We start from the raw sequence: 25127 nt of genomic DNA, 5'->3' as shown, positions 1-25127 counted from the left end.
AAAACATTTTTTGGTCAGTGATGCCTGTGATTCCAGAACTTGAGACTGAGGCAGGATGGTAGTAAGTTCCAGGTCAGTCTGGTCTCATAGAAAGACCCTGTCTCAAAATAAAGAGGAGGAGGGCCCAAGGATAGTTACTTAGTGATAGAGTGCTTGCCGGGCATGGCCAGGACCCTGCTTTCAGTCCCCAGCACCTCGGAAAAACTTACCACCAAGAAGAAAGCATAGCTTCGAGAGCAACTCTCAACTAAAACTGCTTCCGATATTTACTGCATCTTTGGGGATTTCCAAAGAGTCAAATACTGTTTCCCATACCTCTTTAAGTACTTAAAAAGTCAGTACCTGTTTTTTTTACCAACTAAACTCCTAGGTGAAAATAGGATTTTTGTACATATATTGAAAGTAGATATTTAGAGTAGAGGACTTGAACAGACCAGGGATTCTTAAAATTTTTCTATTCACATCCCTTTACCTGAGAAATTTTACAGGATCCCAAGTATATAGGCATATAAACTAGGTATACAAATGAAACATTAAGTGAGAGGATTTTATTTTTAAAAAGTCTGTCACATATATAATTTTACCACCTATTATGCATACTAATAAGATAGAAGTGCTTGTTTTTGCTGGGCCTGGTGGCCCTTGGGAAGCAGAGGCAGGTGGATCTCCAAGTTCAAGGCCAGCCTGGTCTACCTAGAGAATTGCAGGACAGAGCTAAATGACCTTGTCTCAACAAAGTAAGACAGAAAGAAAAAACAAGAAGTGCTTGTTTATTTTCCCGTAAGGAATTAGATCTTCTTGGTTGAGCATTGGATGCTTGCAGGACTTAGAGCTACATCATCACCACTGTTCAGAGTTGATTTTGGACATTTGAGTTACAACTTTCAGTGTAGAAAACGTCACTCCATATTGAATATATACTGTGAAATAGCAGGAATGTGTTGAGGGCTGGTTCAGAAATTGTTCTGCCCTAAACCCAACCCGAAATCAGTTCATGATTGAATGAACTAATTTTTTTAAATGAAGCTCAGTTAGCAACTCAAACAGCAACCAGGAAAGACGAGGTCTCTGTAGTTCAAGCTGGCCTTGAATTCACTGTGTAGTATTCAGGCTGGCCTGAACCCCCTGGCAGTCCTCCTGCCCCATCCTCCCAAGGGCCAAGATTGTAAAGTATGAGCTACCAAACACAACTGCTTTAAAATCAAGTAGTTTGGCTCAGCAGATAAAGGTTCTTCCACACAAGCTTGGTGACTGATCTGAGTTGGATTTCCAGAACACAAGTTGAAGTGGATGGGGAGAATCAACTCCACAAAGCTGTGCTCTGACCTCCACACACATGCCACAGCACACACACCAGCAGTGACAATTTTTTTTTCAGGGGGTGATCTTCAAGACAGGGTCTTTGTGTAGCCCTGGCTGTTCTGAAACTCGCTCTGTAGACCAGGCTGGCCTTGAACTCACAGAGATCACCTGCCTCTGCCTCCCAAGTTCACCACCACTACCCGGCACAAATTTAAGTTTTTAAGTGAACTGTTCCAACACAGTCCAGTGCAAAGATACACTAATTTGATACATGCTTCAGAGTAACAATGCAAAAGTAGTGAAATCTTTGTTTTCCTTACGTTTGTCTAAGAGCAGAAGACCTTGTGTTAGTTAGAGTACAAAGCTGCAGTGTGTCACCTACAGTCGTCAAAAGTCTGCCCTCAGGTGTTACAGGCAGTGCTCATTGGCATTATGTGGCATCGTGGCATGCAAAGTGCAAATGGACATGTGTGTTCATAACTGGGGTCTCGTACATACAAGGCCAAGCACTGCCAGCAACACCCTGGGTTCATTATGTGTTTAATTTGAATTAGATTTGATGTGTGTCCAGAAAGTTTTTATGGTGGGAAACTTTTCATGACCCCCACATTCACTTTTTCGGGCCTGTATAGTGTCACTGCTGCCCGTGGCTTAAAAGCTGCAAGATGAGGGTCGGGAGATAGCTCAGTCGAAAGCTCAGGGACCTGAGTTTGATCCCAGAAACACATGAAGAAGAAGCCAGATGTGGTGGCACACACTTGAAATCCCAGCTCTGGGGAGGCAAACACACAGAGATCCCTGGGGCTCACTGGACAGCCAGCCTAGCCTACTGAATGAGTTCTCCAGACCAGTAAGAGACTTGTCCAAAAAAAAACCAAAGTGGATGGTGCCTGAGGAAAGCCCAGTGTTGTTTCTCTGGCCTCTAGCATATATAAACACATGCAGGCGTGTGCACACACACACACACACACACACACACACACACACACACACACAAGAAACTGGAATAAATGGGGTGGGCAAGGGAGCTGGAGAGATAGCTCACTCCTTGAGAGCACTTGCTACTCTTCCAGAGGACCTGGGTTCGATTCCCAGCACCCACATGGCAGTTCACAACTGTCTGTAACTCCAGTTCTAGGGGATCTGACACCCTCACACAGACATACATGTAGGCAAAACACCAATTCACATAAAATAAACAATTAAAAAAAAAATAAGGGCAAGTTAAAAAAAGAAAGTGAATCACAATGACATTTACCACTGTCAAGTCTGTTGAAATTGACTTTATTTCATCTTAGAAGCCTCTTCCATCCTGTGGAAACTTTGCCTGTGATAGCTGTGAGCTGTCCAGAGGTCCTGGATGTGCTGACCTGTCACTAACCATTGGCTTTCCATATTGGTGCCCTTTAAAGAACCATCTGGAGATCTGTGGACACAGTTCAGTGGCGGAGCACTTACTGAGCATGTGTGAGGCCCTGGAGAGAGTACATACTGTGTTGTTTTAAGTGTGAAAGGCCACAGTACAGATTATGATAACACACACCCAACACACATAACCATGCTATTCTGACATAGATGTAATTGTGCATGCAGGAAAGGTCTTCAAGGGTAGGTGGGTCCCAGTGTCCCTCTGGGGAGAAGCCAGTGAAGTAGACATGCTTTTGACTATGACTTTTGGAATTTTGAGGATTTTTTTGCAAAAATGCAAAAAAGTGTGGGTATTTGACCTGAGGTGGGGTTGACTGCTCACTACACACTTGGATAGTAAGGGAGGACTGTCCAGCATCCGTGCCACACTGGAGAGGTGCCCCTGTGCAGCAGGAAACCAGTGATGTCAGTGACACCAGTGACACCCATTTCTCTGAAGAAGCTCTGCTCCACTGGGTAGTCTCTAGTCTCTCTCCCCGTGTGCAGGCACAGGGACGGCTTGTGTGCAGAGACTGATCAGAGAGGCATGCATCCCTGGAGCCTGGGCCCGGGAACTGTGTAAGGAGGCTAATCGCCTTTCTCTGACTCGGCTTAGGCCCTCACTGCTGTCACTCCTGCACACCTCACCCCACTGCCCCCTGTACAGCCTTGCCCTGAAATCCTAGTTAGTCCTGCAACGACCAACAGGCAGCTGGCAAAGCCTGAGTGCCCGGCCCTGGCCTTCCGTGGAACCCTAGCTTTAATTCTGTGCTGTGGTTCATTAAGGGTTACAGCTTTCCATCACTTTATGGACAGTTCTTGAGGTGTCAAATCAAAGCACAAAGCCTGTGTGGAACTCTGTCTCCTTCATGTACCCCACCCCACCCCACCTTTTTTTTTTTTCTCTTGTATTGAGGATCATTTCAAATATATGAAAAGTATTTCCTTAGGAAATGTGCTTTGATTAGCTAACTCTACTATGGTTTCTGTTATCCTGGTGTTTGGGCTTTGTGGGTGGTTTCTTTGTATGAGACAGTCTTGCTATGTACGTAGCCTTGGCTGGGACTCTGCCTGCATCTGTAAGCGGGATTAAAGGCATGTGCTACCACACTTGCCATCTTGGTTTAAAGTGGGAAACTGTCACAAAAGAATCAAAATGCAACATTCTAAAGGTATTGAAAGGAGACAGGCCTCTTTTGAAAACCTTTTGGGGGGAATGTTTGTGAGGTGCGTGTGATGCATGCACTTGTGAAAGCCGTAGGAGGATGTATTTTGGACTCCACTATCTCTCTACCCTATTCGATAAAGATGGGGTCTCTGAATCTGAACCTTTGTGTTTCTGCTAGGCTGGGTTGACAGTTTGAAATCACAGGCGCACATAGCTTTTATGTGCAACTGAAGACTCAATCAGGTCCTCCCTCATGCTTGCCTCACAGATGGTCTCACCTACTGCACCATCTCCCCAGCCCAGTGATTCTTCAGTAAGTTGGAAATCAGTCATAGAATAAAGTTTGCTCACTGAGTACACTACAGAACCATTAGTCACTTACAAGGGTTCTTTGTCATTTTAACATTGTCTTTGGCAGTTAATAGCACACCGGATTCAAATATGTACTTGATTATGTATGTAGTTGGGTTTTTGGTTTTGTTTGTTTTTACTTTTTAAAGGCCTGCCACCAGCTCCCACGTGGAAACTTATTTTTATTTATGAATGCCTGGCCTTAGCTTGGAAACCTTTCTAGCCAGCTTTTCTAAATTAACTTAACCCATTTCTCTTTACATTCCATTCCTGGGCTTTTACCTTTCTTTATTGTGTGTGTGTGTGTGTGTGTGTACGTACGTACGTACGTGTGTGTACACATGTCTTCCTTCCCTTCTTACTCCATGGCTGGCCCCGGGTGTCCTCCTTTCCCTCATTATTTTTTCCTCCTCTTCTCTCTTGAGCCTAGATCCCTCCTCCTATTTATTCTGTTTGCCTGGCAGTCCCACCTATTTCTCTCTCCTGCCTTGCTATTGGCTGTTCAGCTCTTTAGTAGACCAATCAGGTATTTTAGACAGGCACAGTAACACAGCTTTATAGAGTTAAACAAATGCAACATAAAAGAATGCAGCCAGGCAGTGGTGGCGCACGCCTGTAATCCCAGCACTTGGGAGGTAGAGGCAGGTGGATCTCTGAGTTCAAGGCCAGCCTGGTCTACAAAGCTAGTCCAGGACAGGCCCCAAAGCTACAGAGAAACCCTGTCTCGAAGAAGAAAAAAAAAAGAATGCAACACTTCTTTGCATCATTAAACAAATATTACACAGCATGAATGAATGTAACACATCTTAAACTATACTCCACCTGTGTGAGGTAGAACACAGAGGCAGGAGGATCATGAATATCAAAGCCAGCCTGAGCTAAGTAACAAGACCATTGTCTCAGAAAGCTAAGCAAACAGCCAAGCATAGTGATGCACACCTTTAATCCCAGCACTCGGGAGGCAGAGGCAGGCAGATTACTGTGAGTTCAAGGCCAGCCTTGTCTACAGAGTGAGTTCCAGGACAGCCAGCGCTGTTGTACAGAGAACCCCTGTCTCAAAGAAAAACAAAAACAAAACTTGTTTTTATTCATCTTGTCTGTGGCAGGGTACTGCTGAAGAGACTGTGTTGTTTTCCACTCACGCAGACAGAGACCTTGTGTGGCACGTCAGCCTAAAGTGTTGCTGCTTCTCCGGCCTCATCATCCATGGCCATCTTTGCTTCCTGGCACCTGGACTAGGCCCATGACCCCTCCAGGGCATGCCACTTCAAACAGGCTGGCGCTGTTTTAAGAACTGCCCAGGAAGTGATGGCTGGCACAATGAGAAGATTGAACATGGCTGGCTTTTGCCTGTAGCAGGACCCTTTTAAAAGGACCCTTCGGCAGAACTGTAATGCTCACTGGCCCATCGTCTGCCCTTGGGAGTGGTTCTGCCACTTGACGGCGTTTAGTGACTGGAGAACCTTGCATCTTTTGTAGAACTTGGAATTTTCATCATTAAGATCAGTGAAGCTTCCTTTCTTCCCTTATTGGTTCAAGGCCTGCATGTGCTTGGCAACTGGTCTACCAAGTGTATGGTATGGGTTAGTTTTATTGTAACACTTGGTGATGAGGACTTGCCCCCATTGCCACCCTCCTCTGGCTGATAGCGACACATGTGCAGTCGTGGTTACCTGTGTACATGGCATGCTTGGAACATTAGCCATTGGCATGAGGTGTACTTGAGGGTTAGGGAAAGGTGCGCAGAGGAAGGGACTGTCTGCAGTGAGTTTGCCGCTTGCATAGTAGCGTCTGTAAACATTTGAGGGAAGCGTGTGGGCTCTAAGGTGGTGGTGCCGTTCTCTCTCCACAGGAAGTTTCAGTCAGGAAGAACTCCTAAAAATATGGAAAGGACTCTTCTGCTGCATGTGGGTACAGGACGAGCCCCTTCTGCAGGTAACCAGCCCCCGGTCACATTCCTGGGCCTCTGCCACGGCGGAGAAGGCCGTTTATGCTCCACCAGTCTGCTGCCGTCCCCCAGCAGACGGAAGCGAATGCCTCAAGGAGCCGTTGTCTCAGCTCTTGTCCCCTCAGGAAGGGGCAGCAGGCACTTAGGCTGTGCTTTCAGACAGACCGGACATGCTAGGTCATAGATTCCCCTGTTGCTCTCATCATTTCGTAGCTTCTATGGTAGGTTTTACACAGCATTTTTAATGTTTCCGCTTTCTCATACGTTGATGCATGGTCAGAAGCACAGCGGGGGAGGGGGGGGCTGGGGAATGTCCCAGAGGGCCTGGTGCCCAAGCAAGCAGCTAGGCCCTGTGGCTAAAGTGCCGTGGGCAGCACTGGTGGCCAGAAGACACAGTCGAGTTTTTCTCCCTGCCCTCTGAGGCTGCCACCAATACAACAATAGAAGAGTTTGTTCTGCTGTTTGAATGTAGACACACGCACGCACGCACCTCAGTAGCAGGGGGGTATGGGTCACAACACACAGCCCCAGGGTAGCGTCCTCCTGGGTAGCACTTGCCTCATATAGGAAGCCTTGCTACTTTTCTCAGGACATGTAGTGACTTATCCCAGTTCACCGTGTTGGTTCCACTGAACATATTTTGAGTGGGATAGCAGGGCAAAATATTGTAAGATTATATTCAGAAGTAGCAACAGGCAGCTTTAGTGGAGGAAGAGAACTAACAAAAAGGAACATCCTTTTCAAGTCTTGGAATTCAGTCAAGATGAATAAGGAACTCTGGGCACAGGAGCTGTGAGCAGGGTCAGTAAGGGCGCTCATCTTCAGGTAGCTGGAAGATGGAAGGCTTCTTCCTAGGCCCAGCCCCTTAGTTCTGCCAAATGGATCTACTGTGCCTCCACATGCTCTCCAGTTTTGCCCAGAGCTCAACCTAGAGGAGTCTGTTGACACTCCAGCCGACATGACCAGGTCTAGCAGAAGACTGGAGTGAAAACCCTATTTCACAAGCACCAGAGGGTGGTACTGTACCTTCTGGCTTTTACGATAGATTGTATTTAGTTTATATGTTAAATCCAGGGATGGGGTGTGGTAATGCACACCTTTAATCCCAGTGCTCAGAGGCAGAGGCAAACAGATCTCTGTGAGTTTGAGGCCAGCTGGAGCTATGGAGAGAAATCCTGTCTCAAAAGGTAGGGGGTGGGGAGGGGGCAGAAGTTGGCAGTGAGATTATTTCTCTGGAACCATTCAACCTCTTAACCAGAGACGCTTTCTTGAACACATAGTGTTAGATTTTTTTCAGAAATATCACATTAACCCAGTAGTTGACTAACGTTTGGAGTTTCATATTTAATAAAACCCAGGTGTGTCAGCCACAGACCTAGACTAGGCGCAGGCTTTCTCACCACAGAGGGAGGTGGGTACAGCCCACAGCACTGCCGCCGCCACAGTGTGACCACCTAATAACCGATGTTTCTCCCCAACCCACCTTTGCAGGAGGAGCTAGCGAACATTATTTCCCAACTCATCCATGTTGTTAACAGCTCCGAGGCTCGTAAGTCCTGCTGTTTTCCTGGCTTTCTGATTTCCTTGTTAGCAGGGTTGGTAGCTCACCTGGGGAACCTAGTCAGTGCTTCCCTCCCGTGAAGTTGGGTCCTCGAGGTGTCAGGGATGTGGGAGCCTCTTGCTAGCATTGTACAGATGTCACGTGCTGTTATTTTCAACACTGCTGTGCCTGATGCCAACTGCTAAGTGAATAGGGATTGTGTGGCATCCAAACACTAATCACCACTCCTCCAAAGTCTCCAAATTCAGGTTACTCTCACACTTAGAAGCGGTGGCACATATGCCTGTGCATACAGTAACCTGGCAGATTCATCCTGGCCAAGATTAGTGCCACCATGGCGATAAATCACTGTAATAAAGTGTCAAGTAACCCATCTCTGCCTAAAAGAAAAGATGAGTTTTCTGAAGTTGGGCAGCAGCTCGTTCTGGTTGGCATTTCCCACTCCAGTGACCCTGGCTGGTTCTCTTAGTTCTAGCTGACTTGCAACATGTAAAATCTACATTTGCTGTATAGTAAAGATTTCATTTGTTAATAAACTGTGCTGGGCATGGTGGTACATTCAGAAGGCTGAGGCAGGAGGTTCGTGAGCTCCAGGCCAGCCTGGGTAACAGCCCAACTCTATGTAAAAGGAAGTGGAGATATTCAAAAATCAGTAAATAAGGAAAGACTTCCAATTTTAAAGATGGTAGTTCTGTGACTTAAATAACGTGTTCTGTGTCTCACTCAGACAACACCTAACATCAGAAAAAGATCTGCATTTATACACTGTAAGGATGCTCATCAAGATTAATAGCTTGGGATTGATTGTCAGGTGCAGCTGTAGCAGAGCGGGCCCGTGGGTGCCTTTAGAGAACTCTAATACAAGGGTGAGTTTGAGGTGGATAAAGGCCAGTGCTCTGGGGAGCACTCTGATTAAGAGATGCTGATAGTATCATATTATAATGTCCTTACATAGCTATAAGGGAAATTGTGCGCATACTCTATCTGTCCAAGAAGTCTTGAGATAGATAGGTAAAGAAAACCAGGTGTGTTTTCAGCCACTTCCTTCTTGCTGTGTGCTTATGTGGTGACTGAGCCCTGAGAACCCCTTGCTCTTGCAGAACACCTGTTCATTCAGACCTTCTGGCAAACCATGAATCGAGAGTGGCAAGGGATAGACCAGCTGCGGCTGGACAAGTACTACATGGTAAGGTGGTGTCTTCCTGCACACTGACTTGAGCTTCTACACGGAATGTTCTGTTAGAAGACCAGCAGAGGGCTAGGGGTGCTGCTCAGCATTAGACCCCTTACCTGGCGTTTTTTCTCACTCTTTGCTCTTTTTGAAGCTGATTTGGAATTTGCCGAGAGGGTTTTGGAGGGGAGTTTTGGTTGGTTGATTGGTTGATTAGTTTTGGTTTTTCACAGGGTTTCTCTTTGTAGCCCTGGCTGTCCTGAACTCACTATATATAGACTAGGCTGGTCTTGAACTCAGATATCTGCCTACCTCTGCCTCCCAAGTGCTGGGATTAAAGGTGTACACCACCACCACCTGGCTAATGATCTTAATATAGCTTGTACACACTAGAGTTAAGAAGGAGAAAGGTTTTTTGGGAGAAGGTCAACAACACCCCAGGACATGGCTGAGAGGTTCTAGGACAAGAGCTGACCTACCAGCATTCTTGAGACCTGGCTTCCATCCCCAGCAAGAGAACAATGGAAAGCCAGGCACGGTGTGGCAGAATGCAGTGGTCATATCTTGAGTTTTGTTTTCTGGGGTTGTGAGGCAGAGTCTGTATGCTGTGCAGGCTGGTGTCTGGCTCTTGGGTACAGGCACATGATGTTTTTGATTCAGAGGTTAAATAGATTTAAGGATGCTGTCTCACTTTGGGGATCCATTGTTGGGCTCCTTGTTCTGCCAAGATGTTGACTCCTTTTTCCTTTTATTTTCAAAATGTCAACCTTTAGCTGATCCGCCTGGTCCTAAGGCAGTGCTTTGAAGTTCTCAAGCGGAATGCCTGGGAAGAAAGGTTGGTAAACTATTTACATTAACATATGGTGACATTAAAAGCATGTCAAAGTTGCTAGATGACTCAGTGGTAGAGCGCTTGCCTAATGGGTATGAGCCCCTAGTTTTGATCTTTAGTGCCCCCCCCCACAATCCTTATAGAATAATAGGGTCCTCTAAGATTTCAGGTAATAAAATGCATGAATTGGCTCATCTATGCCTACCACTATGTAGTGCTATGAAAAGCAAAAGAGATCTGATCCAAAGGGGATTTAAAGCCAGTAGAGTGGTAAAGTCAGTTGATACTCATCAGAGTAACTGTTTTCTTCCCCTTAGGCCTCAGAGTGATTGTTATGCAGTATGAACAGTAAACTCATTATTTTTGTCTGCTCTTTGAGAAGAGGGAGGTATCGGTGATAATGTCTTTTTTATAAAAGCTGTGTGGTTGGTTTATTTTTTGATGTTCTCTAGCCAAATCAAACTTTTTTTGGACATCTTGATGAAGGAGATCCTGAATCCTGAGAGTCCGTCTCCCAATGGAGTGAGATCCCACTTGATTGACATTTACTTGGATGAGCTCTCCACTGTGGGAGGGAGAGAGGTGAGAAGCAGCGCCGCCAGCCAGCAGTGTGATGGGACCACCATGCTCGGGGTCACCATGGGTACTGTCAGAAGGAGCCACCTCTGTAACTTCTCCTGGAGTCGATTGTGTCTCAGACAGCTGGTGGACTTTTAGACTATGCCTGTATAGCAGTCTTACCTCTAAAGTAGGATTGAGCCACGCGCAGCTGCTGGAGGAGCTGAGGCAGGAGAGTCAGTTGCCAGGAGTATGAGAGCCCCAGGTTCAGGCATGGGGTACACATACATCTGTCATCTGAGCATGGAAGCAGCGAAATCTCACCTTCCAGGGCAACCTGTACTGCAGAACAAGACCCTGCCTCTTCCCCCTGTAGAAAGAGTTAAAACCAATTTACAGAGTCCGGTATAAAGAAATCAGGATATACTGAGAATTTTAGAAGCTGTGGGGGAAAGGCAGTAGATAACACTATGCAGATTATACCCAATATAAATAGATAAAAAGCTGGGAAGATAAAGATGATTATCTCAGTTAGGGGATATAAACAATTTTTACTATTCTCTTTGACGTTCTGTAGTGAAGCTTGTGTATGTATATTAAGTAAAAGAAATTATAAATGGTGTATTTTTAAGAGAGGGGCGACATGCACACACACTATAAATTGATGAATGAATGAATAAAATTTAAAAAAAAAAAAGCCTTTGTCTCATGCTCTGAGATGGCATCCACATAGAACTCATATTTTCCCTGCAGTTCTGGAGATAGCCAGGGCCCACTGCTGGGCAGGTTCCACACCCAGCTGTCTCAGGACATGAGTCCTGCAGCACAGCCCTGACCAGTTGATGGTTGTTTGGTTCACTGAACTAAAACACCCACGAGACTAGAGAGAGACTAGCCTGGACCACTGGGTAGTTGATCTGACCTGGGAGGGGGCAGGAACATGCCCGAAAAGAGAAAAGTCTATCTATCCCTCATTTGCCCTCTGTTTTACGTCTAAATTTCAGCTTTTAGCGGATCAGAACCTCAAGTTAATTGATCCATTCTGCAGAATTGCTGCCAAGACTAAGGAGTAAGTGGCTCACATGTCTTCACTGCTTTCATTGGTGCCTGAGGGTGGGGTTCTGTTGTGCAGCACAGTGCCAGGCAATTATCTAGAATAAAGAGCACCCATTCCAAATACCTCTCACAGGCCTGAAGTCAGGCCAGCTCAGGCTACACAAGACCCTGCTCAGGAGGAAGGAAGGAAGCAAGCAAGCAGAGGTTCTGGTCCCTGCCACAGCCCTGGGCTGGCCACTCCAGGATGCTCTCCCACACTCAATTCCTATCTGTCCTGTGTCATGTGGTGGTTCCTTGAATCTGCAGTGGACCTGCTTCGGGGGTGTCTTTGAATTTCTGCTGACCAGTGGTGGGCACACTGGGCCCCAGGCAGGCACTTGTGCGCGCGCACGCGCACACACACACACACACACACACTTACACACCTGAGCTGTTCTTGGCTTTGCTCCTCTCTGCACAGGCTCCAGTTGAGTGTTTTAATCCCATTCTCTCTGCTGTGCTTCTACCCTCAGCCACACACTGGTACAGACTATAGCTAGTGGTGTTTTTGAAGTCATTGTAGATCAGTCTGCTTTTGTACCTGAAGAGACTGTGGGAGAGCAGAAAACCAGAGTGGGAGATGGTGGCCTCCCTGCCGAAGGGATCCCTGCAAACAAGCTGGCCTGTAGAAAAGCAGGCAGTGGGAAGAAGGCAGGTGAGAGCATTTCTTTATGATCTTTTCTTTCAGGGGGGCCAGGGGGTTGACTGGGTTTCACTTGTTTGTGGATATTGGTTTTGTCTATGGGTGTGTGCATGTGTGTACACTTTCATGTGGAGGCCAGATGTCAGCACTGGGAGTCACTCCTCAGGTTTCATGCATCTCTTATTTTGCGATGGGTTTCCTTGTTGGCCTGGAAGATGCCTAATTAGGCTAGAGTGGCTGGCCAGTGAGTCCCAGAGACCCACCTCTTTCTGCCTTCCCTGTCCTGAGCTTACAAGCCTGTGCTACCATGCCCAGCCTTCTTTATGTGGATTCTGAGGATTGAACCCGGACGCTTGTCCTTGTGTGATGTGTACTCACCTGACTAAGCCTCCCCAGCACTTTGCTGGCATCTCACTGAATGTGGCCTCCCAAAAAAATGAAGCAGGGTACATAGAGACATGTGTGCACAAGGAGCCCCAGAGAGAAACCCAACACCACTCACACTGGCCCAGCTGCTTCTGCTCTCCTTTGTGACGTGTTTGGCCTGTGCCTGTGAGATCTTCCCTGCAGTCAGGATCACAGATGTGTTTCTGTGGTCCCCTCTGGCACACAGCCTCCTTCCAGGAGTCTGTAGTTGTTTGGGGGGAGTGGAGTTGTTCAGTGTGGGGCTAGTACTGGGCTTAAAACCTGAGCTTCCCATAGAGAATGGAAAGATAGGCATTTTTAAGAGACCAACCCGCGCATCTCCCCAGACAGCAGTTGCTGGTACCTTTTTTATTTTTCTCCCTGGTAATGGGGATTGAACCCAGAGCCTGAAGGGACTTGAGCCACATCTTTCCTTGAACGTCAAGATTTTTGTCTTTGTCCTTGGGTATATTTTGGCAGCACTGGGCGATTGCCTCGGAGATGGAGTCGTTGGCAGAAGAGAAAGAGACAGCTGTGCGGCCTTCAAAGATTCAGGGTCACCTCTCCAGGTGGGGGCGGCTGTTGCTTTTTATAGAATGTGGGTTGACGGGGGGTGCTTGGCTGGAGAATTAGGGTCAGAGCTCATTAAGCCATAGGGCCTGAACTGTAAAGTCCTTTATAATCCCTCTGTAATTAATGGCACCATTCTTAGAATGAGCTTGTTGGGAACAAATTTAAAAGAAAGAGACTTTAGGTTGACATGGGGTCGCACGCATGGAATCTCGGCACATAGGAGGGTCTCAAGTTCAAGACTAGCCTGAGCTACCTAGTAACTTCCTGTTTCAAAAACACAAAAAGAAACCAAGCTTGGTGATAGACACCTTTAATCCCAGCACTCAGGAGGCAGAGGTAGACAGATCTCCGAGCAAGTTCCAGGCCAGCCCAGGCTACATAGAGAGACCCCATCTCAAGAAGAGAGAATAATAAGTACGTGAGGTGGGATTTTGAAAGACACTAATCCTCATTTTCTAGTCATGGTTATCTGATTTTCTTTGTGCGGCAGCTCCAGCTCTTCTGGTACTGTTCAGGCGTTTTTTATTTGATTTTTGAAGCAGGATCTTGCTATATAGTCTAGGCTGGAGTTTATAGCAATCCTTCTGCCTCCCAAGTGCTGGCAATACAGGCATGCAGCACCATGCCAAGCTCGCAGTTTTGGTTTTGATTAGTTGGTTGGTGGTTTGTTATAGGGTCCCTCTATTATGTAGTCCTGGCCGTCCTAGAACTGCTATATAGACCAGGCTGGCCTTGAACTCAAAGAGATCCACCTACCTCTGCCTCCCAAGTGCTGGGATTACAGGTGTGCACTGCCATACTCTCAGTGTACCTAGTTGTACTTTCAAAAAAAAATAAGAGTATTATAGGTTCTAAGATTGAAAAGCTGGAGGAACGTAAGAAGCTCACCAGGCAAATTTTGCTCTGGGTATGAGACCACAGTCAGGAGAGGACTATTCCCAGGAGCACCTAGAAGACGACTCGGAGAGGCTGGATGTTTGACTACCATTCATGTGCCTTGTCTCTTCTTGGTAGTTCGACTATAAGGCAGTTGCTGATCGACTCTCGGAAATAGCCAACTCAAAGAGCACCCCTCCCTTCAACCGGAAGCGGCTCTGCAGACTGATCAGAAAGTGAGTAGTGATTGAGAGCCCATGGCCATACCACTGGACCAGCCCTCTTCACGTGCTGCTTTTTTCCTTCTTTTAAAATTGTATTTATTTTTATTTATTTATTTGTGTGTGTGTGTGTGTGTGTGTGTGTGTGTGCGCGCGCGCGCATGCGCGCGCGCCTGCAGAGGCCAGAAGAGAGTGTGAAGCTGGAGTTACAGGCAGTTGTGAGGCACCCGATGTGGGTACCAGGAACCAAATTCTTTATCCTTTGTAATTTTATTCATTAGCAAAGTAGCAAACATGTGATCCAAGGTCAGGGAAAGAGGCAACCCTGTCATCCCATACAGCTGTAGGGTGGTGGTGCCAGTATACTCCTCCAGTGCCACCTGTTGGCGTACCAAGGGGTTCAGCTAGCCTTTCACTCTCACCTCCCAGCAGGGTTGTGCCAAAAGAGTCAGGTAATCCGGTAGTCAGCATCTGTGTCTCTAGGACCACGGTGACATAAAAAATGATTGGCCAGAAAGCCGGTTGCTGTGTTCTCACTGACTGCAGATAACAGCTGTCTGGTCGCAAGCACTGGCCTGAGCTTGTCCTTTATGTTGCGAATGCCTCTAGAAGGGAGCTAGGGACACGGTCCAATGTGTGGGAACATGAGGGCCAGAGTTTGGATCCTCAGTCCCCATGGAAGTTTTGGGCAGCTGTGGAGGCCCACTTGTTTGGGATGCAGAGATGGGACTCTCAGCAAACTAGCTAGACCAGCCAAGTTGGTAAGCTCTGGGTTCCAGTGAGAGACCCAGCTTCCATGTGTAAAGTGGAGAGTGGTTCAGGAAGATACCAGCGTCAACCTCTGACCTCTATATGCACATGTGCTCACATGTAAGCATGCACACACACCAAAAAAAAAAAAAAAAAAAAAAAGGCTTCTAAAGAAAGAACACTTTAGAAGATAGCATTTATAATTTCCCATGTCTTATAGGTGGGTCACTAAAGGTATGCCAGGGTCTCCAATGTGGATGCTGGAGTGACCTGCCTGCCCCACTGACCCAGCCTAGCCCCATGCACATCCTTCATATCCTCAGCTTTGTTTATTTGATCTAGTGCTTTAAGTTGCATAAAGAGAAACCTCTGCCAGTCTCCCCTGGACATAAGCAGTGCTGAGCTGTCTGCCTTCCAAGACAAGTGAGGAAGGCACTGGAACTCTGGGCCTTTTGTATGCCAAGAGAGACTCTGTAGCCTCTGTGTCCCTTGTAGTGTTGGTGGAATTGGGGTGCCTTTGTCCTGGGTTTTTTCTTCCTGACTCATCACATCCCTAGGTAGAGCTGTTCCTAGCCTCCTCTCTGGAGGAGAGGATGAGAAATGTGTGTCCAGATTCTTGCTTTATGTTCAGGACCTGTGTCTTGAACTCTCTGAACTCCACGTGTTCTTTTCTTTTCAGGTTCCAGGACCTCTCTGAAGGTAAGAAGAGTCGGACTGTAAGTCAGAATGTTCTCACCCAGTGCACACCCTACCAATGGCATCCCCGCCAGATTCTGAGGAGTGGGGCTGCAGGCCTTCATGGGGAAGTGACTTATGGGGTGGCCACCGTCAACACAGTTCAGCTGGCATATCTAAGCGACTCCCCAGGGGAGTGCCACAGGTGCAAGACCCCTTGCACCCACTTTCCATCCATCTGGTGTTTCCTCTGTGTGGGTATTGTGGTGTTTATTTGAATTTTTATTTGTGCTTTCTACAGCTAAGTTTTTAATGGGGAAGGGAAGGCAGAAGAGGTGATTAAGAGCACTGGCTACCCTGTTAGAGGACCCGAGTTCAATTCCTGAACCCACACAGAGCCCTCTTCTGGCCTCTGTGGACACCGGCAACACACTGTACACAAACATGCAGGCAAAACACTCGTTGTTGTTTTGTTTTAAACTGGGCTAGGAAGATTACAGTTCTTTGTCAAGAAGAAAATCCTGGTCTCTCAGGACCTTTCATTTTCTTTTAGGATGCATGTCCCCCAGGGTAAGCTGCTGTAAACTTGGTAGATCTGAGTAGGCCAGTGTTGTTGGTTATTTTTATTCTTTGCTCTTTGGGGGCCCCATCACCCAGCTCCCAAATAAATAATACACGGAGGCTTACTATTACTTATAAAGTGCCCAGCCTTAGCTTGGCTTGTTTCTAGCCAGCTTTTCTTAAATTATCCCGTCTACCTTTGGCCTCTGGGCTTTTTCATTTTCTTAATTCTGTGATCTTACGTTCACTCTTATTCCATGGCTGGCTGGCTGGCTGGCTGGCTGGCTGGGTAGCTGGCCCCTAGCATCCTCCTCTCCTTGTTTTCTTACTCTTTCCTCTTTCTCCTCCCAGACTTCTCCTTCTACTTATTCTCTCTGCCTGCCAGCTCTGTCTGTTCTTTCTCCTGCCTTGATATTGGCCTTTCTGCTCTTTTATTAGGCCAATCAGGTGTTTTAGACAGGCACAGTAACACAGCTTCACAAAGTTAAACAAATGCAATATAAAAGAATGCAACACATGTTTGCACCATTAAACAAATATTCCACAACATAAACAAATGTAATACATCTTAAACTAATAGTCTACAGTGAGCCAGCTCTTCTGTCCTTGTGCCCTGGGTGGGCTCACAGAGCCAGAGGGAATGTAAAGCTGACTAGCCTGAGAAGCCTGCCAGTCATCATCCAGTGTGTATTCTGGTCAAGAGCCTTTGCATTCATTTGGAAAAGCAGTGGTAGTGCAGGTGATGCCGCAGAAGTCAGGCTCAGGAGTCTTAGCTGGGGGGTGAGGGAGGAGCCCAAGACCTGGGCTGCCGCAGCAGACGCAAAAAAAACCTCAGAAGCTGACCAGTGTCCCTTTGGCACCCAGCAGGCAATAGTACTCAACTCAGTTTTGCTGAGGACATTACTGCTGATGAAAATGGTCACGCCCTCAGTCAAAGAAGGCACAAGAAAAAAAGAAAGAAGCTTTTAGAGAGAGCTGCCTTGGATAGGGAGAAAGGTAAGCTGCAAAGCCTTAAGTCTCAGGGCTGAGAAAGAAAGGCTCACCTCTTGCTCACATCCGGGTAGCTCTGTGCCCTTGAGCTCTGGGGACTCATGAGCCAGTGTTCTCATGAATCATTGGCATAACAAAAAGTTTCAATGTATGTTTTGGGATTTGGTTTAGTTTGGTGTGTTTGGGAGAGGGGAGGTTTGTTCTTGAAATAGAGCCCTCTTATGTAGCCCAGGTTTGCCGCAAACTCCTGATCTCCTGCCTCCACCCCGTGCTGGAGTGCTATGCAGAGCAGCATCATACCCACAGATTTCCTAGGTTCTGTTATTTTCTGTGCAGCCGCGCTGTTCTGATCTTGTGTGTGCAGAGGCGTCTGCTGCTAGATGGCAGCTTTAGGCGGCACAGGAAAAGAATAGGATTCCCATGCTAGCAGGGAGGATCAGCAGAAAAAGGCACTTCCTGCCAACCCCGAGCTCGATCCCCAGGACCCACGTGGCAGGAGGAGATGACCAACGCCCACAGGTTGTCCTGTCAACACCACATGTGCACGCGCACAGAATAAATAACTAGGGGCTGGGGGATAACTCTGGTTAAAGAGCGCTGTACTCTCGCGCCCGCATACCAGTTTAGAACTCTTAGTAACCCCAGTTCCAGGGGGCCCCACACCTTCTTCTGGCCTCTACGTGCAGCACACGTAGATATGAAGCAAAATAAAAATAAGTTTTAAAAACACAGAAAAACAAACCACGATTGAAAGCCTCTTGCCGTTGACTCTTTTCTGCCGAGATGCACGTGAAGCTTTCTGGTCCTAGGAGGAGAAGTGGGACTCTAGTTGACAAAGCTAGCCGAGGTCAGAACCTGTCTCAGCATGTGTCAGGCCCGAGGTACATCCCAGCATCACAAGAGGTCAGTCTCAGCTGGGCTCTGTAACCTCAGCACTCAGGAACCTAAGGACTGCTGCGCAGTTGACAGGCCCACTCGGGCTGCTGGGGCCACAGCCTGACGGGAAGTAGCGTGGAGGAGGGAGAGCTTGTGTGGGCTCACAGTCAGGGTACATGGCGGGAAGGCTTGGCAGTAGGTGCAGAAAGCAGTTGTTTATGTCTGAGCAAGCCAGGAAGCAAAGGGGACACAGGAAACTACAGAGTGAGGCTGTAAACCTCAAGGGCTTCCTCCGACTCGGCCTACCTCCCAAAGGTTCTACAGCCTCAGCCAAGTGCTCAGATACATGTGATGAGTATGTGTGAGCAGGTGTATGCAGGTTCACAAACACCAAGGCCAGGGGTCGACGTTAGGTGTCACCCTCCATTGCGACAGAAGCTCTCACTTGCTCTGGCACTCTGCAGCTTGGCTAGGCTGGCTGGCTGTTGAGCGTCAGGAACCTACCTGTTCTACCCTGGATGCACACCATCCCCAGCACTTGGGTGACAGGCACATGCCACCACACTTAGTGTTTTATGTGGGTGCTATGGATCCAAACTCAAGTCCTCTCACTTTGACAGTAAGTGCTTTGCCTACTGAGCCAGCTGCCCACCCCACCAATGGGGATATTTGAATTCCAGACCTTTACAACTCTGGTGAGACCCTGCCTCTAAAGGAGTGTGATGTGATGCAGTACACCTATATTCCTATCACCCATGAGAGGCAGTCATGATGACCGGGGTTTCCTACAGCAGCAGCCTTGGCTGTACAGCAAGTTTGAGGCGAGTCTGAGCTACATGAGACCCTATCTCAAAAAATAAATAACCTTGGCTACCAGTCTGCCCAAGAGTCACCAGCAGGGCCAGCCTACTCATTGGTCTGCATCTTTGTAGGAAACACAGTCTCTCTTGATGGTGGAGAGGACAGTGGAGGCAACATTCACAAAAAGAAAAGGAAAAAGAAGAGGAGCCACTTCCAGGCTGAGACTGAGGACCTGGATACTGTTGCCATGCCCCCAGCACAGAGCACCAATAGTGAGCCTGACACTGCCCGGAGGCAGACCCCACAGGGGTGTGTGACTGGACCTGCAGCAGACACCATGTCTAGCATCAGAGAGAACAGCTCCAAGCCAACACCCATCGTACCCATACACAATAAAAGGAAACGGCCAAGAAAGAAGAGCCTGAGGGCCCACAGAGAGATCTGGAAACCCACCACGTTACCTCAGGAGGATGTGTCAGAGAATGGCCCTGTCGGTGGCCATCCTCAGAGCTCTGCCACCCAAGTTGCTTCCTCAGGTGTCCAAGCTCAGAAGAGGAAACGGAAACTCGGAGCTCTCCCAAACAGCAGTGGTGCCTTGATGGTGCAGAAGGCAGGCACCCCCATAAGCCCTGGGGAAGATGGCCAGACCAGCCTGCCCCAGTGCAAAAGGCCACAAAAGAAGGCAGTGTCCAGCAGTCTTGACCTCTATGACCTGTCCATTCAGAAAACAGCAATCTTAAAAAAGAGGAAAAAAATGAAGCGGCCGTCAAACTTCATGGAGCACAACAGAGTGCTGGAGTCCAGCACCAGGCGGATCCAAGCCTCGGTAAGGTGGGAAGTGCCGGCGCTCGGGTGCTGGGCTCGAACGGGTGTGCTCAGAGGACTCAGTGGTCTGCTGGGGGTAGGACATAGGGACAGCCAGACCTCAGGGAAGCAACAGCTAGAATACACTGCTTTATAACGGCTCTCGCCGAGCAGATGGCAGCTTTCTGTCGAGGTGGTCAAGTGCAGTGATCCATTCACACCATACTCCCCACCTCTTCCCTCATAGACCCGACGTCTCGTTGGGTCAGACAGGCCTCCATCCAGAGCTGCTCCATCCCCTGCTGCTACCCATCCAGCCCCTGTGGCAAAGAGGAAGTCTGGGCCTCTTACACTTGTGGTTAATGAAAGGATGTTCTTTCTCGGTGAACTTCTAGAACTGTAAAGGAGGACCGGGCTCTTGAATTTTGTCATGTCTAGGAAGCACACTGCCTCTGTGCCCAGGTCAGCACATGTGGCAAACGTGCCACATCATGTGCTCATTGCTGTGGCCACCAAAATAGTGTCTCCCTGGCTTTCCAGGGAGACATCTGACCCCTGTTCAGCACCCGTGCTTACACATACTGAATTGCAGTGCCTGTGACATTGAAACCTGTCTCTGACCAGGTGAGTTCATGGATTAGAAAGGATTACTGAAGGAGAGCAGAGCACTGGGCTGGCCTTGGGATATCATCTCAGCCTCCACCCTTGCCCTGGCAGAGGCCCCTCCTTCCTTCATAGCCTGTTTCTCATGCCCTTGGCAACCGAGCTTGGAATTGGAGTGATTGCTAACTAGTTGGGGCCAAGGGAAGTCACTGCTGTCTGCTCCTGGGCTAGGGTTGCTTTGGGCCATGCCAGAAGGCATTATGCTTCAGCAAGGGAGGCACCAAGCTCCAGCCAAACAGCCCACATGGTGATTCCACACTCAGCTGCCCAGATGTGGGGACCCCCAAGCCAAAGCCATGTAGCAGCCTTACCTTCCACAGCGTACTTGCAGCCCATCACAAAGAGAAAAATGAGTTCTCACCTAACAGGTGGACCTTGAAAGGAATTCAGTCTGTAGGGTCTGTGTTAGAACGTAGTTACAAGAAAGCGGCCTTTACTGCTGAGAAGACATTGTGATCCCTGCTGGCATGGTGCCGAGAAGTCTGCTCCACTGAGCAGGAGGGTTCTTGGCAGAGCTACAGAAACAGTGGGCTGTGGGCTAAGGGGCTTGCTGCGCTGTCCTGGTTTCTTTCCCTGTGGATGTGAGTCTGGCAAGGTGCCTGTGATAAGATTCTCCCTCCTCCCGGCTGCTCATCCCGACAGGGAAGCAACAGGACTCTGAAGAAGCCACTGAAAACGGAGGATGACTTTGTGAAGTTTGACACCCACTTCTTACCAAAGCCCCTGTTCTTCAGGAAAGCAAAGAGCAAATCTGCCAGCCTTCCCCATGGTCCTGCTGTCCAGGTGAGCCCTCCACAGCACACCTCCACAGGGACATGCAGACAGGTGTACTGAGTTCTGAGGTGCAGGTGATGAATTCTACCTAGCAAGATGCTTCCGGGTACGGCAGAGCCCAGCTTCCTTCCTCACCTGGCCACCTGCGCTTGGATGTATAGGTGGGATAAAGTAGCAACAAACTCAAGAAAGGGGCACAGGGCTCTAGGGAGGGCTCAGGCACGGTATGAAATGGGTTGGCTCTAGGAACATCTCAAGCAGAAAGGCTCATCATTAATTCTGATTCATTGTTGGGATATCTAGATAACTTGAGGCCCTTTGCACAGAACATCGGGAATGTTGGTCTGTGGCAGGGTCCCAGTGGTGGAGCATGTGCTCAGCACATATGGCAAAGATTTTACATGCATATCCATTGCCCATTGAAATTAGACCCCCTTTAAGCCTAATCTAATCAATTGTAGGTGAGCTACAAGTTGCAGCTTAGAAATTCTGGGCCTGCTAGATGACTAGGCTGGTAAAAGGTCTTGCCACCCAAGTCTCACAACCTAAGTTTTAATCCCCAGAACCCACATTGTCCTCTGACAGCCACACACAGACCATACACACTAATAATAAATAGCCTTTCTAAAATCCTGGGACAAAATGAATGGTGTTTATTAACATATATCCTTGTAATTTGGGGTGATAAATTTGTAATTCGAAACATCTTCATCCTTCTTTGCATTTTTTTTTTTTTTTTTTTGCTGGGAATATAGTGTCCAGTTTGGGAAATCTATGCATGTGCAAAAGTGGTTTGTGAAGGTCATGGGCAGAAGTCTGGTGGTGGAGTCTATTTAAACCACAGCATGCTGCCCCATTAGCGTTTGTGTGTGTGCAGGTAGGAAATACTGCAAGAGCCTGCCCTGGGTAAGTTCAGAAAAACTCAGACAAGGGGGCTGAGCACCTGTGTTACCATGGTTACTCGTTTGTTGTTCTGCAGCTGAATAAAACACCCTCCAGCTCCAAGAAAGTCACCTTTGGATTGAACAGGAACATGACTGCGGGTGAGTGAGTGGGCTTCTGGGAAACTGCCTTGGGACCAACCAGCTCGAGCTGGCTCAGGGTTCTCCAGCAGCCAGAGATCCTCTTTTCCCTGTCTATTCCCGGGTCAGGCAGTTAAGCAGTGCCAAAGTCTCTTGCCTCACAGATCCGACATGGATTGCCAAGGGAGGGGGAGATTTCAGGGTTTTGTTTTGTTTTTGAGACAGGGAGTCACTATGTAGTTTTAGCTGTGTTTGGAGCTCATTATGTTGACCATAATGATCCTCCTGCCTCTGCCTCCCAAATGTTGGGATTAAAGGCAGGGAGAAATTTCTTGGGGCCTCCTGAGGCCACCAGGAAAAGGCTCGTGAGGTGAGAAGCTATTTTTCTGGGTTTTCTCTAGGTCTGTCCTGGAAGCTGAGAAACCCTGGTTCCTTAGCTATACCTGCCCAGGCTGTAGTTCAGGGCCACTAGTGGACCAGAGGGAGAGGGAGGAAGCCCTCTCCTTGCTGGCTTGGTAGCAGGGCTACCCACTAAGTAGTAGGACTGTTGCTACTATTACTTCAGAGAACCAAAGGACTCTTGTAAGAAGGTGGTGCTTGCTTAGTTTTGGTGCCTCTCCTGGATCTCGTTCTGTAGACCAGGCTGGCCTCAAACTCACAGAGATCCACCTGCCTCTGCCTCCTGAGTGCTGGGATTAAAGGTGTGCGCCACCACCACCTGCCCTCCCCCGCTTTTTTTTAAGAGACAGGATCTCAGGCTGGAGAGATGGCTCACCGAGGTTAAGAGCACTGGCTAGAGGGCCCAGGTTCAATTCCCAGCACCCACATAACAGCTCACAACTGTAACTCCAGTTCCAGGGGACCTGACACCCTCACACAGACAAATGTTTTAAGTTTAATATGAGTTTAAGACCTTATTCATGAGGACAGTAAGTGAATGTGTACACACACACCTTTGTTTGAGAGTAGGGGATGCAGGAAGGAGTGAGGAACACTTTCCTGAAGCTTAACATTCCGATCTGTAGAGCTGAAGGTGAAGACAGGTCCTGCTGAGAGACACTAGCCCAGGCAGCTGGCTGTCACTCCTGCCCTGCACACACCTCAGCAAACCCCAGGTGAAACTTGTTCCCCTCACTATATATATCTAGGTGTCTTCTGCATTTCTGGAACATGGGGACTGTGAGCCAGGAGCCCTGCACACCTGGGAGGAGCAGACATGACCTCCAACTAATAGCCTTTACTTTCCTTTGGGACAGAATTTAAGAAGACAGACAAGAGTATCCTGGTCAGCCCCACAGGCTTCTCCAGAGTGGCCTTTAACCCTGAGCAGAGGCCACTCCATGGAGTGCTGAAGTCCCCAACCAGCTCCCCAGCCAATACACTTCTATCAACCATGAAGCTACCAGCCACCACTCCAAAGAGAAGGCCAAGGGCTGCGGACTTCTTCTGAGAGCCAGAGTCCCTTTTTAAAGACTGCTTTGATACTGGATATTCTATAAATTATAACTTTTAAATGTGGGCTTTTTAATTATTTTACAAACCCCCGTGAATGGGGCAAATGTTCCGAACCTCCCTGCCAGGGCTGCAGGCCATGGTTCTTGGCTGAGTCCATGCACACTCTCACCAGAAGGACCGAGTGCTGTCGGTCTATGGAGCTCCTCTCCTCGGTGCCCCTTGCTGCATCTGCCACAGTCAGTTGCCTTTCTGGGCATTTGTAGTCTGTCTTGTGAAAGCATGTCAGCTTCAGGCCTGTTCTGTGGGCATTTGCCTGTTTCTCCTAGTGATGTCTCTTGAAACCGAATGAGCAATAGTGTGGTTTTTCTATGTGTGACCAGCAGGGGAGTGGACAGGTGTGGGGTGGAGAAAAGTCACTCTGTCCATGAGGCCTTTCCTCCTCTGCCTGGCCTGTTCCTGTCCCTGTCTTCCTACCTCTATAGCAAGCCCAAAGTGTCTTTTCAGGAGGGCCAGTGCCCCCCAGGCTGCGGGCATAGTTCTTAAGCTCAGTGAGTGAGCCCAGGGCCTCTGACTGCGCCTGCTTTTTTTCTCCCCTTCGATGAGGCTTGCACCAGTGTTGTCTGGGCCCCAGGCTCTTGGCAAAACAGGAAGTTGGCTGCCCGGGAGTGCATGCACTGACAGCTGCCTGTTACCCAGAACACACGCACCCGCATCCATAGGTTTTCTACGCCTGTTAAAGCTTGCATTTGTGCAAGACTTCCATTGGAACAAATCTTCTTTTCAGAGCAAAGCCTGCTTGGCAGTTGACCTCTTTTAAGGAAACTACCTTGGGTCTGAGAGGTGACGCCGCTCAGGACAGAGCGGGAGCACAGCAGGGAGCCCACATCCTGGTTTTGCAGGCTTGACTGGCAGGGCCTCGGCCCTGGCTCTCAAGCACTGGGCATCCCCGGGGACCACCTACTCTGCATCCTTGTGCAGTTTTCGCACTGCTGCCCCCCACTGCCCCCCCCCCATAGAGGACGCAGGTCACTACCACAGGGGTTGCAGAGTTGGTATGGCTGCCTCTGGCTTCTCCTTCACACAGTCAAGGGGTCCGCTTCCTGCTGTCGGACCAGCTGACTGGTGGGTGACATTCCTGATAGGAACGAAGTGGCTGTCTTTGGCCTGCTCACTAATCAAGTCTATCATTAGGCCGTAGAAAAGGGAGGTATTATGCTATTGTCACAATAGGTCATGTGCAGCGTAACTTGTGGTTGCATGGTTACAGTGTGCTCAGTTTGACAGTCATACTCAAAACTAAAACCTGTGTAGAAAAGGTTAGGCTTGAGGCACAAATGCTGTTAGCTTTTCATTCAAAAAGTTCACCATGTCCGACAGTTTTCTTTTCTGTTTTAAAAGATGGGTTATACAACCGAGTGGGTCATACGGCAGCAGTGGCAGAAACTTCCTCACAGCGTTTTCATGCCAGCTGCCCACCCTCAGGGACCAGTAAATATTCTGGAAGCACACACACCTGCCAAAAATCACTCCCAGGGCAGAGGGCAACCTCTGAGCGCTGGGTTTACAGGTGGGCACACATGGTCATGCCAGGCCAAAATTTTTGGTTTTATTTCTTTTTGTTTTTTGTTTTTCGAGACAGGGTTTC

General features: G+C 48.3%; 1 protein-coding gene across 4 annotated transcripts in view; it reads left to right on the top strand.

Annotated features, from left to right (window-relative positions):
* The window catches only part of Rrp1b (ribosomal RNA processing 1B), a 29581-nt gene extending 4454 nt beyond the window's left edge, over positions 1-25127 (top strand). The window contains exons 2-16 of one of the 4 annotated variants that reach the window (XM_036168331.1): positions 6081-6163; positions 7668-7725; positions 8838-8923; positions 9682-9743; positions 10193-10322; positions 11303-11367; positions 11867-12048; positions 12922-13010; positions 14029-14126; positions 15541-15560; positions 16965-17093; positions 18896-19590; positions 20874-21014; positions 21985-22048; positions 23284-25127. In XM_036168331.1, the coding sequence (XP_036024224.1) occupies positions 6081-6163; positions 7668-7725; positions 8838-8923; positions 9682-9743; positions 10193-10322; positions 11303-11367; positions 11867-12048; positions 12922-13010; positions 14029-14126; positions 15541-15560; positions 16965-17093; positions 18896-19590; positions 20874-21014; positions 21985-22048; positions 23284-23477 (2096 nt within the window). In that variant the 3' untranslated portion in view covers positions 23478-25127. The other 3 variants (XM_036168330.1, XM_036168332.1, XM_036168333.1) reach the window with 3 other exon arrangements.

This window comes from Onychomys torridus, chromosome 18, assembly GCF_903995425.1.
Source record: "Onychomys torridus chromosome 18, mOncTor1.1, whole genome shotgun sequence".
Taxonomy (NCBI): Eukaryota; Metazoa; Chordata; class Mammalia; order Rodentia; family Cricetidae; genus Onychomys; species Onychomys torridus.
Note: the sequence above shows the minus strand (reverse complement) of the source record. Positions and strands in the feature narration are given on the sequence as shown.